This window comes from Ovis canadensis, chromosome 1, assembly GCF_042477335.2.
Source record: "Ovis canadensis isolate MfBH-ARS-UI-01 breed Bighorn chromosome 1, ARS-UI_OviCan_v2, whole genome shotgun sequence".
Taxonomy (NCBI): domain Eukaryota; kingdom Metazoa; phylum Chordata; class Mammalia; order Artiodactyla; family Bovidae; genus Ovis; species Ovis canadensis.
Window position 1 is genome coordinate 165,525,367 of NC_091245.1, and position 18,981 is coordinate 165,544,347.

Genomic DNA, 18,981 nt, shown 5'->3' on the forward strand with positions numbered 1-18,981 from the left:
TCCCTGTCCATTACCATCTCCCGGAGTTCACTCAGACTCACGTCCATCGAATCTGTGATGCCATCCAGCCATCTCATCCTGGGTCGTCCCCTTCTCCTCCTGCCCCCAATCCCTCCCAGCATCACAGTCTTTTCCAATGAGTCAACTCTTCGCATGAGGTGGCCAAAGTACTGGAGTTTCAGCTTTAGCATCATTCCCTCCAAAGAAATCCCAGGGCCGATCTCCTTCAGCCACATTGTAGGCAGATGCTTTACTGTCTGAGCCACCATGAGCATAGTTGAGCTTAATTTTTCACTCAAATGCAGATAATCTACATTTAGAAACCAAGGAGAGTCCAGATAAAGTAGGTACAAAGCCCTTCCCTATGGAAATTGGTTTTCCATACTATGCATGCCTGTGACCCTTAATGATAGAGCCAAATTCTCCTAAGACCTTAAACTCTTTCCTTGATGTAAATCAGTCAACTTTCACATTTTCTTTAGGACAGGATAGGTGACTGGCTGACTCCAGTTTAGTCTGGTACCATTCAACTTATAGTTAACAGTTGGTGGTTTTTGTTGTTGTTTTTAACATAATCTGACTCCAAACACATTTTATCAATCGGGATTTCCTCTTCAAACATAAATACTCCAGTAGAACAAATTAAACATAATGTACACAGTGGGAAATAAAATCCTTGAATAGGTGTCAATGACATGGTTGTTCTCCAGAATGATTCTACCAACCTGCTCTCCCAGGGATTTTCTCCTCTTTATCCGAGGTGAGTCTGCACTGAGATGGCCTATGCATCTTCCTTGCAAGGCGTCCTCTTCTGAGTGTAGAGAAAAGGAAGTCTGGTCCATGTCAGTCTTACAGTCATGATAACAACCATCAAAGGCCATGGCTTCAGTTGCCTCAATACTGTACATTCTAGGAATCTAACAAAAAGACTTTGTTAGTAAGTCGTGAATATGGTTTTAGGAGAAGGAATTACAATCAAAATCTAAACAATCAGATTTTTAAAACACTTTTAATAAATACTAAGAATGCTTTGCTTATTTTAAAGAGTAAAATTCTAGTTTGCTTCTGGTGTCTAATTAAAACTCATTTTCGTAATAAATGGAAAATGTCATCTTAGACATCCATTTTTAATATGGATTTAAGGAGCGAGCATTATACAAATATTTGAGCATTATACGAATAGATGTACCACAACTATAATTGAAAATGTTTTCTAATTTAGTCCTGGCCTGATAGACTGTACCACTCAATGTTTGTTTCCCCAAGAGGGACATTGTTTCACGTGTTCCTTTCTGTTTTTGAGTGGTGTGAATTGTTTGCTCTAAGTTTGTGAATTGAAATGGAATATGATATATCAACTAAATGGACTTGTTTTTCAATGTAGTTTTCCTTTTTAGAAAAAACAGAGCAGTATGCTTAATCAGTGTGGTTTTTTTTTGTTTGTTTGTTTGTTTTGGTCCCAAAACAGAATAATAGCATCTGGTCATGCTTTCCGAGAAAACAAAATCTCTTCTTGATCTATAGGGAGGTTTAAAAAGGAACAAATATACACTGGCTGCTGCTGAATGAAAGTACTCAGAATTCAAATCGGAGGCTTCAGAATAAATTCTACTAAAACGTGTATTTCATTTGTACTGACTCAAAAGCCTAATATTTTACTGAATTCAAGACACACAGGGACAATTTTCTGCAATCAGCAAACTAACCAGCGAACCATATTAGAGTTACGTTGTCCCTTTCTGTTTTAGTCCTGGAAACTTTCCATAGTAAGATGAAAATGGGTAAAATAAACATGAAATAGCATCAAGATTGAATTACTAACCAATAGCCAATAATAACATTAATAATATGTTCAACTCTGGATCAGAGGATAGAAAACTGTGTATAGTCCCCTTGGTGGTTTTGCTCAGAACACTGCTGAGTTGTCTCACTGAACATCCACACTTTTATCTTAATAAAATATCACTGTGGTGCTATGCTCAGTTGTGTCCAACTCTCTGTGACCCCATGGACTGTAGCCGCCAGGCTCCTCTGTCCATGGAATTCTTCAGGCAAAAATACTGGAGTGGGTTGTCATTTCCTACTCCAGGGGATCTTCCCAACACATGGGTCAAACATGGGTTGCATTGCAGACGGTTTCTTCACTGTTTGAGTAACCAGGGAAGTCCCCAAAATATCATTAGCATGTTAAGAAAAGATATATTCTTTGAAAAGCAAGGGTATCATTTTCTTTCTCCATTATGATAATTTAGATCTCTAAAACTTATTAAGTTTTATAGTGCACAATTTACCAGCAGGCTGCTAATTTCCACAAGTAGGTAAGCTGGCTGTTTCAACAGAAATAGCTTTTGAACTAGTCTTTATTTTTTCCTCTCCAGCTTACAAATAAGCATATAACTAAGGCATATTATATCTAAAGTGTACATTTGACTGTCTTAGACTGAATTCTAAGTCCTAGAATTAGGAAAACATTTGGGTGAAGGAATAAGAAATAAAATATTGATAGTTTCCTTTCTCCTTTCTGGGCAAAGGTCAACACTGGGGATGAATTTTCCATGACCCTTGCTATTCTCCCAGCCCTTGGTGTCTGGGGGCTGCAATGGTGGGTGGTTGGGACAGGTGTGTGGTGGTGGTGATGGGGTGGTGGTGATAGGAAATGAGCTTTGCTTGGTGCTAGTGGTGGTTTAGTCCCTAAGTTGTGTCTGAACTTGCAACCCCAGGACGGTAGCCCACCAGGCTCCTCTGTCTATGAGATTTCCAGAATACTGGAGTTGGTTGCCATTTCCTTCTCCAGGGGATCTTCCTGAACCAGGGATCGAACCCGCATTTCCTGCATTGCAGGCAGATTCTTTTCATGGTTTCACAGGGAGGGGCTCTGTAGCCTAACATTCCTGGTCTTTCCCATCATCCCTCAATCACTCCACCCGAGGGGTTTGGAGGAGGGAACTAGCGTGTGTGGCTTAGCCCCTTTGGAGTTACTTTGGATCTGCATTGATGTTCAGGTTTGTTCTCTGAAATGAGCTAAAGGAGACTGTCCTTACAGGGAAATCCTGAAGCATCAAAATTTGCCCATGACCAAGGAGAGTAAGTACACTGAATACAGGGATGAAATATTAGTGGGCTCACAGATCTAAGGCACTTTTTCCAAACTACTTTACCAGTAAAGATAAGATCATCACATCCATCTCTCTGGCTGCTACATCTCTCCCTCAAACTGGTTTCCCAACTCAGGTACAGAGAGAAGAGGTATTATAGATTAACCCCCAAACCTTCAGATCTATCTTTCTTCCCTGTGTCTCACCAGAGCATTCCAGCCCTTTAAAGATCTCTTTAAAGATCTCAAACAGACTGTTCCCAAAACTGCTACTCCTTCAGAGCATCTGTGCGCTAGTCACAATAAGAACGTAACATTTGTGTAGCGCTATATAGTTTGCAAAAATTTCAGATGCCTTTATTATAACATTTGATCTTCACAACAAGGTAATAGAGAAGAAATTCCACCATTTTGCAAATACAGAATGAGACAGTCTGGGATACTGAGCCAGGTTGTTAGGTTTGGCATCACTTTTGACTCCAGATCTGTGCTCTTTCCTTTGTCCCACAATCATATGAAGGGCAAGTAGGACTCTTTTTTGAGAAAATTGCAACTTTGAAGGAGGCTTAGAATGGTGGTTTCCAGAGGTTGGGTGGGGGGAGGGGAATTGGGGAGTTGTTTAATGGGTACAGTGTTTCAGTTCTGCAAGGTGAACACTTTCTGGGTTGTATACAACAGTGTAAATATTCTTAATACTACCAAACTGTACACTTAAAAACAAATAAGATGGCAAGTTCTATGTTATGTGCATTTTACTACAATTAAAAAATATCTTTTAAAGTGAAAGCTGCTGCTGCTGCTAAGTCGCTTCAGTCGTGTCCGACTCTGTGCGACCCCAGAGACGGCAGCCCACCAGGCTCCCCCATCCCTGGGATTCTCCAGGCAAGAACACTGGAGTGGGTTGCCATTTCCTTCTCCAATGCATGAAAAGTGAAAAGTGAAAGTGAAGTCACTCAGTCGTGTTCGACTCTTCGCGACCCCATGGACTGCAGCCCACCAAGCTCCTCCGTCCAAGGGATTTTCCAGGCAAGAGTGCTGGAGTGGTGTTTAAAGTGAATAATGCTTATTAACTCAAAAGAATCTCTTCTGTGGTACACAGAAGATTGTTTACAATTTGACCAAGTGAAAAAAATTCAGGTTATGTGATCACAGATGTTTTGGTGGGGGTGGCTAGGGGTACAGGTGGGAAGACGAAGATGTAGGTATTTGGGAGTCAAAGGACTAGAAACAGGTGGCTAAAATCACTATCGTGCCTCTTTTTTCAGTTAACCACTCCCCATAAAGACAGAACAAATTTAAAAAGAACAAAATTCTCTTCCTCATCACAGTTTTCTCTTTCACTTCACAGCTTAGCTAATCATTGCTGTTCACAGTGTGGCTGTGGATCAGTGGAGTCTGGGCCATCTTAGAAATGCAGACTCTTAGCTCCCACCTAGACCTACTGAGTGAGAATCTTAACAAATCCCAGGTGAGGTGCGCATTCTGATCACTGCATGCTTGTCTAAAAGCTCCTGATTGTCTCACACCTGCATAGCAGTCACTGTGTATGTGACAGAGACGCCTACTTCCATGCTGTCGACAAAAGGAACTAAAGAATCCCCGATGAAGCAAAATCAGCTTCCGTTACAGCTTTGACTCAAAGGATACGAAATTTAAAAAATGAAGTAGCATTATAGGCGACCTGAATTGCGATTGCAGGTCTATTAGCTGTGGATCTTTTGGCAAATCACTTCACTCCACTAAAACTCTTCTGTTTCAGTTTAAAAATAGAGATAATAACCACTCTAAGGCCTACATCGTGGAGCCAATATGAGGGTTCAGTTCAAGAAGAGGATATAAAAATGTTCTTTTTAAAAAGGATGAAATACTCTCACGAGAAGTATAAAAAATATTAATAATGTTTTGGTATGTATAAATACTCATTTAAGAATTTCTTCTTAAACCAGTGTGAATATATCACATTAAAATTATTGCATATATATACACACATATGAATATATATATACACAATATATATATATATATATACACACACACCCACACACTTTGGCCATATACAATACTTTGGCCACCTGATGCGAAGAACCAACTCATTGGAAAACACCCCGATGCTGGAAAAGATTGAAAAAGGAGAAGAGGACAGCAGAGGATAAGATGGTTGTATAGCATCATCGACTAGGTGGACATGAACTTGGGCAAACTCTGGAAGATGGTGAAGGACAGGGGAGTCTGGAGTGCTGCAGTCCATGGGCTTGCAAAGAGTTGGACATGACTTAGCAACTGAACAACAATACATATATATGTGTATCAAATTAATTTGTGTGTATGTGTGTATACACACATATTAATTGGATCTGCTAGGTTTCTGAAGTAAAACAGCATGTTTCAGTTCTCATAACAACAGGAAATTGGTGCCCCAACCCTTTGTGAATGAAGCAGGTAGAGATCAATCAAGCCAGGTTGATAAAGCAATGTCACAAGAAATACGTGACAACACTTAGGACCCAGAAGGCACCTTGTTCCCTGTATATGGTGAAGAGAAGAACCTTCCTTTATGCTCTACCACTCACCCGAGTGACAAGAAAGAAAAATAAACCCTAGCTCTTGGTGGAGTTCTATCATTTACTGGTTGAGAGCACAGCCTTTGGAGTCGGAAGGCTCCAGAAGCATATCTTGAGTCCTCTAAAGCTGTGTGACCTTGGTCAAGTTATTCCCCAACTGCTCCTACTTCACCTCTGTAAAATGAAGGTGATAAAGCACTGTCCTCTTCAGGTTACAGTGAGAACTAAGTAACATAACATGTTGAATGGTTAGCACAAAGCCAACAGATAAGAAACACTCATTAAACGTTAGCCATCATCATCATTGGGCTTCCCTAGTGGCTCAGATGGTGGAGAATCTGCCTGCAGTGCAGGAGACCTGGTTTAATCGCTGGGTCGGGAAGATCTCCTGAAGAAGGGAAAGGCTACCCATTCTGGTATTCTTGCCAGGAGAATTCCATGGATAGACGAGCCTGGCAGTTCATGGGGTCACAGAGAGTCGGACAGGTTTGAGTGACTAACACACACATACACACCATCATCATCATTCATCTACATGAAAGGATAGGATTTGTACATTAACCCCTTCTTTTCCAGGGTTAAAGTCAGTGGAGGGGAGCACACTGTGAGAAGTTCCTCATACAGAAATCCTCCTGGCAAAACTTTCTTTTGGGATGCCAAGGAAACCAGCCAGCACAGAGCAGAAGGAGTAAAGTTTAAGATTGTTTGTCATAAGCTTGCATTCTGCCAAGTTACACGAACTTCATACAAGGGTTGCAATACTGCCAGGAGAGGGTGTGGATGAGGATAGCCTTTTTCACATTCCAAAAAGGATCCAGTAGTGAAAGCAAGGAGTACCTTCCCGGTCTTCTTGAATCGTTTCCGCTCTTCCACCGTGGTGAGGTAGTTCACAGCTGCATACTCAATGACCGACAAGAAGACAAACAGGGAGCTGACCCACAGGTACACGTCCACAGCCTTGATGTAGGACACCTGGGGCATGGAGGCACTCACCCCGGAGAGGATGGTGGACATGGTCAGCACCGTGGTGATTCCTGCCATTCAAGAACAGTGATGAACAGCTCAGTGACAGCACCATTCAGCTTCAGGTTCCAGAGCCAGAGGACACCAGGGGGGAACATTTCTAAGTCACTATCTCCTGATCACAAGTGTGTGAGGGCCGTGGAATCTTAGCAGGCCAACCGAGTACAGCTTGAGCCTAAGCCAGAACCTCCCCTTGGATTTCTCTTCCTGTGTCTTTTTCTTACTCTCAGCCCCACTGTCCATGATGTTCCCCTTCCCTCCAGCTAAAGTTTCCAGAGTCAGACGTGTCCCTAAGGATTCATGGCTCCCACCCTCAGCTGGGCCTCTTTTAACCATCCAGGAAAAGTAAAAACGTATTCCATTTTAAAAAATTCTCTGAGATTGTCTATACCAATTTTTTCAGATCCTACATATATGCATTAATATATGATATTTGTTTTTCTCTTTCTGACTTACTTCACTCTGTATGACCATCTCTAGGTCCATCCCTGGCTCTGTATATGACCCAGTCTTGCTCCTTTGTATGGCTGAATAATATTCTATTGTAAGGAGGAGAAGGGGACGACAGAGGATGAGATGGCTGGATGGCATCACCGACTCGATGGACATGAGTTTGAGTGAACTCTGGGAGTTGGTGACGGACAGGGAGGCCTGGCATGCTGCGATTCATGGGGTCGCAAAGAGTCAGACACGACTGAGTGACTGAGCTGAACTGAACTGAACTGACCTCACTAAATATTCTGAATATTCATTAAAAGGACTGATGCTGAAGCTGAAGCTCCAGCTCCAATACTTTGGCCACCTGATGTAAAGAATTGACTCACTGGAAAAGATCCTGATGCTGGGAAAGATTGAAGGCAGGAGAAGGGAACGACAGAGGATGCGATGGTTGGAAGGCATCACCGACTCAATGGACATGAGTTTGAACAGCTCCAGGAGTTGGTGATGGACAGGGAAGCCTGGTTTGCTGCAATCCATAGGGCTGCAAAGAGTCAGACACGACTGAGCAACTGAACTGAACTGAAGCAGAAACAGAGACCCAGACATAGAGAACAAACAGATGGATATCAAGGGGGGAAAGGGGGAAAATGAATTGGGAGATTGAGATAGACATATATACACTATTGATACTATGAATACAATAGGTAACTAGCGAGAAACTACAGTATAGCATAGGGAACTCTACTGAGTGCTCTGTGTTGACCTAAATGGGAAGGAAAGCCAAAGAAGAGGGGATATATGTATAACTGATTCACTATGCTGTACAGCAGAAACTAACGCAACATACTGTAAAGCAACCATACTCCAATAAATTAAAAAAAATTTTAATTGAAGGATAATTGCTTTACAGTATTGTGTTGGTTTCTACCAAACATCAACATGAATCAGCCATAGAAAAAAATTCTGAAAAAGAAATTAATTCTGAAACCATTTCCACCACTATTCCCCATCATTTCACAACTTATACGGTTAAGAAAGTATCTTCATGTCAATCTTAAATCTTTCGTCTGTCCGGGAGTGCTCTTTAGTAGCATTAAAGATTGCTGTCCCTGTGCTTTTCTTTCACACAGAATACTTACAGCCCATTGTCATTGCTGTCACTTTGTCCGGTGTTACTGAAACTACAGCTCAGTTGAGACTCAGATTGGAAGTGTGGTGGTGGAGGCTTAGTTCTGAGTAAGTATTTACTAAGCAGCTGCTGCTGCTGCTAAGTCGCTTCAGTTGTGTCCAACTCTGTGTGACCCCATAGACAGCAGTCCACCAGGCTCCCCCGTCCCTGGGATTCTCCAGGCAAGAACACTGGAGTGGGTTGCCATTGCCTTCTCCAATGCATGAAAGTGAAAAGTGAAAGTGAAGTCGCCCAGTCGTGTCCGACTCTTGGCGACCCCATGGACTGCAGTCTACCAGGCTCCTCTGTCCATGGGGTTTTCCAGGCAAGAGGACTGGAGTGGGGTGCCATCGCCCCCTCCGACTAAGCAGCTGCTAAACACCAATTACTTTTTGCCCTGCTCCTCCCGTTACCCTGTCTCCTATTTTTCCCACTTCTTCCCTACTATTCCCTTCTCACTACTTTCCCTTTCATTTCCTTTTCTCTTCTTTTCCCTTCTTTAATCCCTGCAATGGGCATCAGAGGTAATGAAATCAAGATTCTGGGGGACAAGGGAGAAAGGAGCGACTGAGATTTCCTTAATAAAAATGACAACTTTAGGGAGAGCCCTTCTGTGTCTACACTGATTTCTCAGAGGGAGGCTGCAAGGGTACTGCCTGGAGAGAAAGCCTAGTATTGTAAATATTCAAAATGTATGCTGGCTGGCATGGTTTTATTTCTTAACTTCCCACCAGGGAGGTGCAAATGGAATCCTTAATGATTTTTATAAGTTGTGAGGACATTTTAATACCAGCAGACAGAGTCCCAAACAGCAGGAAGAACACTGTGATTTACTCCTAAAATGTACACACACGGCAGGTGGACAGCTCTCACCCACACATTCCTACCTTTTCAACAAATTCTATCATTCTGTAAGGTTTTCAGCTGAGGGAGGCCCATATCAAAGACAATGACAGCGCTACAGAGCTATTCAATTTCAAATTCAGTGTTTTCCTGTGGATGGTGGAGACCAAAGCAATTTGGCAATCTGACAGCCACTGTGGGAGGACCCGAAATCTCATCTTCACATGGATTTGAACTCCAGAACAAGAAACCTAAATGCTTCTCCAGCAATTACCATTACATGCAGGCCACTGACTCATTGGGTCTCAGGTCTCCCCAACAATGGTCATGTCAACAGTCTGCATATTGGTGGATACCGTTAGCATTCCTTGCTACATAAACATGGAGATATGAAATTTTTATTAAGGTACAGGTGTACATATAGCTGAAGCTGAGATTAATAAATACAACTTGTTTGCCTTTATTGAATGTTTACCCACCACAAACCTAGGTAAATATTAGCCACACATTGCAGAAAAGAAATATGAGTGAAAAGTGGCTGATTAGCCTGAATTTTGTCAGGAGCAGAATTGAAACCTCTCTGAATATAGAAACACATGTTCTTTTCCATGCAAACCTGTGGCCTCTCACTCTGAACCTGTAAAGGAAATTTCCTTTTGGTTTTAAGATTATAGACCAGTCTCTATTTATGGAGCATCTCTGAGACAAGATGCTATAAAACTGAGTGTAGAATAATGTCAGGAAGCATGAAGGTATTTTGTGCTTTTCAAGAGGCCAGAAGTCTTATTCTGTCAGGATTTCACTGGTAAAACTATGCAAATCCTAAATGAACATTCCTGTTTAGTCTCTTACCTCATTTGTTCAAAAAGTTTTAAATGTTTCCTCTTACTGGCTTTTGAAGATATGGAAGATAGAACTTGATTTTTTTCAGTGACAGCAACATGAGGCTTAGCAGATGAAATAAGGGTTTAGAAAAACACACAAATACATGCTCTTGTCATGTATTTCACATCGATGACTGTTGAGTCGATAAAAGGGGATTGGATCATTTATATTTGCCAGATAGCAATAAACTAGCAGTCATTTTCTTTAGAAGGGTGCTTAGTCCAACTAACTAATGGTAAGTTTATTTATTTTTAAACCAGCATTCTAGATTTTCCTGTTTAAAAGAAGCAGACGGGGAGGGCGGGGAGTAGGGAAAAGGGAGTAAAGGATGAGAAAACTGATGTATAAATTCCTAAAGCAATAGAATTGAGAGTGAGGAGTATTACAGCTACATTAAACACACTTATTATGTCTTGAGCCGCCCCTTAGAAATACATTAATCTTGACAAATTGGATTCCTTCTAAGCCTATTAAAGTTAACACTGCAATAACGGAGTTTTGAATTATATGAAGTGAGCATTTAGTCAAAGAAAGAGCCTGTGTTGGAATTAGAGAATTGTCTTCCCACCTACTGAAATTGCTATGCACAGATAGGAAAATATTGAGACAATATTTAGTCTGGACCCTGGGACTCAACTTCCCTGAGCCGTGCAGTTTCTCCCCTCTATTAATTCTTAAGGTCGCATATGAGATCCTAGGAGCCCTTCAGTCAGGGGAGGATTGTTTATCTATTTTTATTTCTCATTGGCTATGTTTTGCCATACACGATGAGGCAAATGTCAGGGGTGTGGGGCCCCATGCCAGGAAAGGATGGTGTTTCCTGAACTGGCAGAAGACTAAAGAGGTGGTAACTGACAGACAGCTCAGACCAGACTTCACGTGCCTCTGGGGGATGGGAAGACAGTGAGAAAGAAAGCTATGAAAGAACTCCAGCATGACCTCGGCTTCGGAGGGGATTAAATGGGATGCAATGCAAAGACCACTGGATTAGGAGTCAGAGCAGGAACTAGAGAAAGGAAGGAAGCTTTGGTTGAATGCCTTGGCCATTGTAGCCCTGAGCTATGCAGTTTACATACACGGATCTTTGTGAGGGCATGAGGGCCTACAGAGGACACTTCGAACTACTAGGTCAGTTCACCTCCTCAGTAGCTGTGTTATAGGGAGCTCTTTTGAAAGGAAAGATGTCTACATTCATCTTTAAATGAGTAAAAACATTTTCCCTGTGGGCCAAGGCAGAAAGAAACTATGAAGTGATGTAAGGGAGAGAAAGGTAGGCTGGATATCCCAATACTGCCCTTTGGACAGAAAGCAGCAACCATTCTCTCACGGATGTGGTGCCCGAGTCCACTGCATAGATGTTCCAGTTACTGGTATACTGGTAAAATGAATAGCTTCTAAGTATTATTTCCCAGGTATATGGCATATCCTCCATTATGCATTTTTCTTTATGAATGAATACATGTCTGAAAGTTTTAGTTGCCTTCCTCTGCCAGGAAATATCTGTCTATTTCTTGATAAATGACCCCATTACTTCATACACTGTATATGAAGGGGATACCCAACAGGAATGCAGAGGGGCCCAATAGGAATGATAGAGGCAAGCAAGGAAGGAAGAGGATGAGAGAGGGGAGAAGAGAACCCTTCATGACAGTAAAAACATCCTTGAACAGCTTTGTAAGTGTTCTTCACTCTTTCTCCATGTAAAATTGAATGGAATCATAGACTAGTATTTTAACCCAATACATACTCTGAATTATGATTGCTATTATCTCTAGTGATAGAATTGCCTAATCACAGTTGATACTCTGTGCTGTTCTGCCTCTATTGTTCTTTATCTGAAACATGACAGACGTGGAAGGGGTTTAACCAGCAAATGATTCATCCTCAGTCAGCAAATGAACCCAAATGCAGAAGCGTCTTAATGAGAAAGGAATCATCATTGTTTTCAGTTAGTAACTAACATGCAGCTATTAAAAACATGGTGGGTGAAATACTGGCCGTCTAACAACTATATATTAAGCACAAAATACGTGCAGGGCACTGTGCTAGTCACCATCCTTGAAGAACTCATATTCTAATAGAGAAGACAAGATGAGCTACCAACCCACCCCACAGCTGAACAGGAAATAGATGAAGCAGGTTCCTTAGGATAGATACAAAGTGCTCTGTGGTTCAAAGATGAGAGACACCACACCTTCCTGAAACCATCAGTAAAGGCTTCTGGCTTGTTCAGAAATGGCTAAATTTGCCAGAGAAAGACAGGTAGGGAGGGCATTCTAGGTAGAGTGGGAGTCAGGACAAATGTCCAGAGGTGAGATAAGCAGAGAGGCATGAGGGCCTGTTTGAGAACACTGAATATTCAAATTGATTGAAGCTTGTTAGGGTAAGTCTGGTGGCTCAGACAGTAAAGAATCTGCCTTCAGTGCAGGAGACCCACGTTTGATCCCTGGGTTGGGAAGATCCCCTGGAGAAGGAAATGGCAACTCACTCCAGTATTCTTGCCTGGAGAATTCCATGAACAGAGGAGCCTGGTGGGCTACAGTCCATGGGGTCGCAAAGAGTCAGACATAACTGAGCTACTTTCACTATTAGGGCAAGTATTTTGGGGCAAGGGTATGTATGGCTGAAAATTTGGCAAATAAAAACATAATACTCAGTTATATTTGAATTTCAGATAAACAATGAATAATGTTTCAGTATCAGTGTGTTCCATGCAATATTTCAGATGTTCCTATACTAAAACATTATCTGGTGCTTAACTAAAATACAAATTTAACCCAGTGTCCTGTATTTTATCTGACAAGCCTCAAGGGACACCTTGAAATTCCAAGTTTAGTATATTTACTACAATCACGTTTCAGATTGAGAGTATGATGATGACATTTGTGTCATAGAAGTATCACTCTGGTGGTAGGGTTGAACTTGGGCAAGAAGAAAAGGAGGTGAGATAAGCAATTACAAGGCTTCTGCAAGCCCAAACTCTATCTTTGTACAAATTAGTGAGAGGTATCCCTTCCTCTGGAGGATGTCACTCCAAACCATGTGCCAATGAGCTTGGGCTGGATCTCTGCTCCCTACTAGGTGTACCTATAAGTCAGGAGTTTGGGAGTAACAGATACACACTATTGTATATAAAAGAGAGAACAACAAGGGCCTACTGCATAGCACAGGGAACTGTACTTAGTATCCTGTAATAATCTGTAATGGAAAGGAATCTAAATCACTTCGCTGTATACTCGAAACTAACAACACTGTAAATCAACTTCAATAAGCAAATAAATTAATTGAAAAAAAAAAACAGAGGGCAAAGTATCTTTCAAAGAACCCTAGGGTGGGAGGAAACAGAAGCCTGAGAACATAGTAGTGTTCTAGAAATGTTTGTTCTCTCTATTAAAATGAAGGAGGGACACTTCTGATTTGTATATTATTTTATATAAACCTGCCTAGCAATTTCCTAACTCTGTAGACCCAAGAAGCATAGAATTTTAGTGTTGCCCATTCAGTCCAACCTGCCTGAGAGCCAGCTTTTATTGCTGTCATTTTCATGATATAAGAGCTAAGCAGTCAGCTTCAGGGATCCCATTGAAACTCATGTCCATAAACCTTTAGAGACTGAATGCCTTTCTCATTCTGTCTCAAGGGCTGGAAATGGGCCTTTAGTCTCCTCTTTGGGTCTATACTGCCCCACTGCCTTGCCGAGGTCAGGGCCAGGCTGGTCTGATATGAAGGAACAGCCACAATAATTCAGTTACTCATTCAGATGGTATTTTCCTCCTTGAAGATATTCAGGACTCAAGTGCTTGTGAACTGAAACTTTTAGTAGGGGAAAGAGGTGAACAAATCATTAATATTAATGACAATTTACATCTTTCAAATATCTTTAGAAGTATGCATATAATTTGTCAACATTAACTTAGAAATCACTCCTTCTGGAATGAATTGTGTGATAATTATGATGACTGTGAACCACTTATAACAATCTTCTCCCTAAACAGAGCGTTATGGGTGAAAGAACAAAATCAGCTCAAATGAGAGAGTTCTGCCCCAAATCAGCCAAGAAGGCAGGTGGGATTGACTCCTGGGTTCTCATTAAGTAACATGTTGTCTAAGTACTTAGCTTGGCAACTCTACTTTGTAAGGACTCAATCAAAATCCCTAAGTGGGTCTGAAGTGGTTTCCATAAATCTGTGTGTGTGACAGTGGCAAGTGATGTCTCTAGATAGAGTGACAATCATACCTGCTAATGAGGCTGGCAATGTTTTCCCATTTGAAATCTCTGAAGTGCCATGACACCTAAAATTCTGCTGCAATTGATTCTGGTTTTAGTATTTATTAACAGGCTATGCCATAATTTTTTTTAACTAGCACTTATGTTTCCAAATTCAAGCATTCAGCTCTCCAAGAGGTTATTTATTAAGGTACCAATAGTAGAGTGTGAATTCATTTGAACTGAAAACTTCTGCAATGTAAGGGTTTGTCAGGCAAAGTGAAGTGAACTTGGGCAAGAGATAGGGAGGTTTTCCTAAAAGGCAGAAAAGAGACATTTGTGAAGTGAGGTTGTTTCTGCTTCATAACTTCACCCTCCCTCTTCCCTATCCTCCACCTTGGGTCAGCTAGTACAGTCTTCATACTGAATGTCTTGGTTTCTGAGGAAAGAGTCCAGCTACAATTTGCCCTTATGGCTGTCAAGCAAATACTGCAACCTGAGTGCGTATCATAACTATCCCTACTAACCCATCACCCTCTCTCCCTCTCCACATATCACCAATTCATTCACCCTCCTTGACATTTCTCCCACATTAATGTTTCACAAAGGTACAGAAAGACTCACCCAAGGAAACTCTTGCGGGGACAGCTCTTCGGTCGATCCAAAATGAAACCCAGGAAAGCATTACCATCAACATAGCTGGGAAATAGGTTTGCAGGACAAAGAAGAAAATATGCCTTCTTAGCACAAAGTTGATGAAAAGCCTATTATACCAACCTATGAGGAAAAGTCAAAGTTCTCGTCAGAACAGGCTTTTTTTTTTTTTTTTTTTTTAGTGGAAATTTCATACTTAGTGATAATAACCTGCTTCTTTAGACTCCAGGCTCTTAGGTAACATGGAACTTGACACACCCTTGTTTACCCAGTACTGGGATAGGACCTGGGCCCCCAGTGTTGGATGAACTAACTGAACTCCAGTAGGTTTAATTATCTGACTCAAAGATTCCCCTTTAAATTTCATATCTGCTGTTCAGGGATGACTGGTTATTATATTTTGTGAGATGGCCTTTAAAGACCTTATTCCAAAATGTATTGCGTTTGCAGTGTTTCTGCAGGTGAAAAAGTCTTCAATATATGGCTAATGACTGATGCAAGAGCCAATAAACCATTTATGAGCTGTAACAAATGAAATGAAACATTTCATCGGGAGGAAAAGACTCACAGCAGCTCCTCTGTCATTGGATTCCAAGTTAGGATCCAGAGAGCTAGGGATTCAAAGAGGGGCTGGGGGAAGGGAGTATCCATAAACAATTTTCAGTATTTCAAAGTTTTAAGGGTACCATTAATTTATCTACACTAATCTGTTGAAAAGTAGCCAAATGGTGTTTCTTTGCCTCTTGTTGGAATTATATAAACTCATGTGGGTATTAGTTTGTACTGATCAAAGCACCAGTTGCGATCATGTCAATAGGCACAGTTTGTTCAGTTTCCCATTTCACATTGGCTGCAAGGAACCATGTTTAGAAGGTTAGAGCATGCTTTTGGACCATCTATAGGACTTCTCTGATGCCATTTCCTGATAACTACATGTTAGATTCTATATGATAACTTATGCTTATTTTACATTTTTCTTTTTCACATTTCTCTTTCATATCATCTTGCTTTATTTTACAACCGATGCCAATCTTATTAAATCTTTTCTAATGTAAGCAATGAATAATGGAAAAATGAAAATATACCTTTTATAAATAAGTGGTAAGATTAATTTTTCATTATAAATGCAGTTGACTGTGATCTAAATTATTCAGGTCATAGAGACTATAGGTTAAAAATAATAAAATTAAATTATAGGTGTTGCAAAGTTGGAGAACTCTTCTGCTTCCTCAGTGGTAATTTCTGAACCCAAGATGGCAAACTTACTAGACAGATCGGGTAAACATTTAGGCAAACATATGCCTAGTCAATCTGCACTGAATTTGCAGACTGTATGCCTAGTATTCTATTCCTAATTAACTGTTGGTTACCCTTCTTTTTCCTACTTGTTTTAGTTTCCCTCACTCTCAGCTGATATGCTTCAGGAACACTAAACAATTTGGTTACCAAAGGGTAATAAAAGATACATGATGTAGTGTACTCTAAAGTCAAAATATGCCTTTTTCTTCCAGCTACTCATTGTCTTGTATTACCCATGTTACATCCCACTTTATTATAGTCTGCAGTTGAGAATTTTGATTATGGCTATAGAGTGGAATAATAACATCTCTGATGTTATAGCTTCATATAATTATTGTGAAATTATAAGGGATAAGGAAAAGCTGGAAAGCACTTCATAAAGACACACTTATGCATTTGCTTTTAAGTTCTGAAATGTATTTGGGCAACGAGGTCTTTTTTTAACTCATATTTTTCTGAATAATTTTTTTTTTTTTTTTGGCAACCAAGCAGGAGACATGTTGCTCTGTCTTGCAGTTTTTCTGGGAAGGGGAGATGAGGGATAGTTCTGTTGAAGTTGTAGCTGGGAAGAGCTCCCTTTACCCACTGGAAAAATAGTGCTGCTCTGGAAAGGAATGGAGCTCTCATTTCGGGAGTGGAAAAGAGTAGGACTCTGTTTTTGATATTTGACTACTGATAGCTCTCTAGCTCCACTTCTCCTTCTGCTCCACACTTGGGCAAGCTAGGAAGAAAGCCAGATGTTCTCTCTTTACTGACGGGAAGATCAAACCATGAAAACATGGCCCCATGCAAGCAGCCCTCACCCAAGTCCCGCTTTCTAAGCACCAGAGAACCCCAAGTCAGAGGCCCCTTCCTGTTCTCTCAAGACATTTTCAGATATGCTTTGAAGCCTGCCCTGCTCTCTCTAGAAAACCTCATTATGTAAGTAATAAATCTCTTTATACTCTTTCAGCATCTGTGTGCCATCACCAGTTTTGACATCTAAACCAAAATATGGGTGGAAGTGTCCACCCACCTCCATCTGGTTGCCATGTGGTAGAAAGAAAGGAAGTTTATGAAAGAGAGAGAACGGCTGGAGAACTGGCAGCAGGGAAATGGAAGAGGTGGGCAGTAACTGGGCACTTAGTCCAAGACAACGCTCAAGAAGATTTTTATATACAGACTATCACCTTCAATGGCCTGTTGATGCTAAGGATTTATTCTGTGTTGAAAGGCTAAAGATGCTACTACTGCTGCTGCTGCTGCTGCTAAGTCGCTTCAGTCGTGTCTGACTCTGTGCGACCCCATAGATGGCAGCCCACCAGGCTTCCCCATCCCTGGGATTCTCCAGGCAAGAACACGGGAGTGGGTTGCCATTTCCTTTGATGTTGATAAAAATGGTGAAAATGATAGCTACTAACTAGTATTTTTTTGAGAATGGCAGACAGAATCCTAAGTTATTGAAATGTGTTAAGTTAGGTACCCTCACAAGTCTACGAGATAGAAAGTATTATGAAACTAACTTAAAGATGAGGAAATTAAGGCTGAGGGAGATAAGCAGCTTGTCTAAGATTACATTTCTGATAAGCGGTAGAGTCAGAATTGGAGCTCATGCAGTCTCTCTCTACAGCATGTACTTCTAGCCACTACATTATGCTGCAATAAAGAATAACTGTTCGATGCATCCCCCAAGGGCAGCAGTCATTTCTTTTTCCTTCTAAATCAACAGGGCATGATTCTGAGGGACATTGAGAGGCATGAGGGCCCAGAGGTCCTCATCAACTTGGTAACATTGATAAGCATTGGTGAAGGCAATGCCAAGGGGAATAAGTGAGGGCCTGGTGGCTCAACTATCAAATGGACGCTAAAGTTTCATTATTGTCACTATACTTCTGACTCTTGTAACTGAGCCAGAATTGTAGTTTTTTTTTTTTTTTTTTCTGTAGAGCTGATTTAGGAGTAGCGGTTATGGTGGTTGTTTTAATGATAGGTATGAAGACAAAATATAAAATATTTTTATGAAACTAATATGTTTAATTTGAGAAAAACACTTGAATTTGGCTCTCAGGTGACCTTGTTTGGTAATTCATGGATAATGTGAGGAAGAACTATTACCTACTTGTGAACTAAAATAAATTCTAAATGCTGATCTTCTCAAAACCTAAGAAATGCTTGTATGAACTCAGATATCATTAATAACTTGATATTTGAATACAACTTTCAAAATGCTTTATTCTTCTCTTTAAAAAAAAAAAAAGTAATGTTAGGGGCCCATTTTGGGCTCCCAAGTGGTGCTGGTGGTGAAGAATCTACCTACAATGCAGGAGATACAGGAGACTTGGGTTTAATACTGAGTTGGGAAGATCCCCTGGAGAAGAAAATGGTAACCCTCTCCAGTATTTTGCCTGAAAAGTCCTATGGACAGAGGAGCCTGGCGGGCTACAGCCCATGGGGTCACAAAAGAGTCACATATGACTTAGTGACTGAACATACACACATACAGGAGCCCATTTTAATCTTTCTCATTATAAAGTATGTCTGTGTAACAACAAAAAAATAAAGTATTGAAATAAAATTGAAAATTTCCCCAATATCTGTACTTACTTCTCATAGGCATATAAAGTGCAAGAACCACTTTACTGACCAAGTCATTCAGTTGCTATTTATTGAGCATCTATCATGCCCCAGGCATGTTTGAGGTGCTGGGAGAGAGACAGCGAACAAGGCAGACAGGTAGATCCCTGCACTCTTTCTAGCCAGGCACTCAGACAAGAAAGCAGTCAAACAGAGATGTATTTCAGTAAGTGGTTAGTGCTGTGAAGACAAA

At 40.9% G+C, this 18,981-nt stretch overlaps 1 protein-coding gene across 1 annotated transcript in view; it reads right to left on the bottom strand.

Moving 5' to 3' along the window:
• Positions 1-614: 614 nt before the first annotated feature.
• GABRR3 (gamma-aminobutyric acid type A receptor subunit rho3) overlaps positions 615-18,981 on the bottom strand; it is a 46,669-nt gene continuing 28,302 nt past the window's right edge. Inside the window, exons 7-9 of the mRNA XM_069572656.1 lie at positions 14,847-14,999; positions 6,493-6,689; positions 615-917 (exon numbers count right to left, since the gene is read on the bottom strand). Of these exons, the coding sequence (XP_069428757.1) occupies positions 615-917; positions 6,493-6,689; positions 14,847-14,999 (653 nt within the window). The remainder of the gene's footprint in view (positions 918-6,492; positions 6,690-14,846; positions 15,000-18,981) is intronic.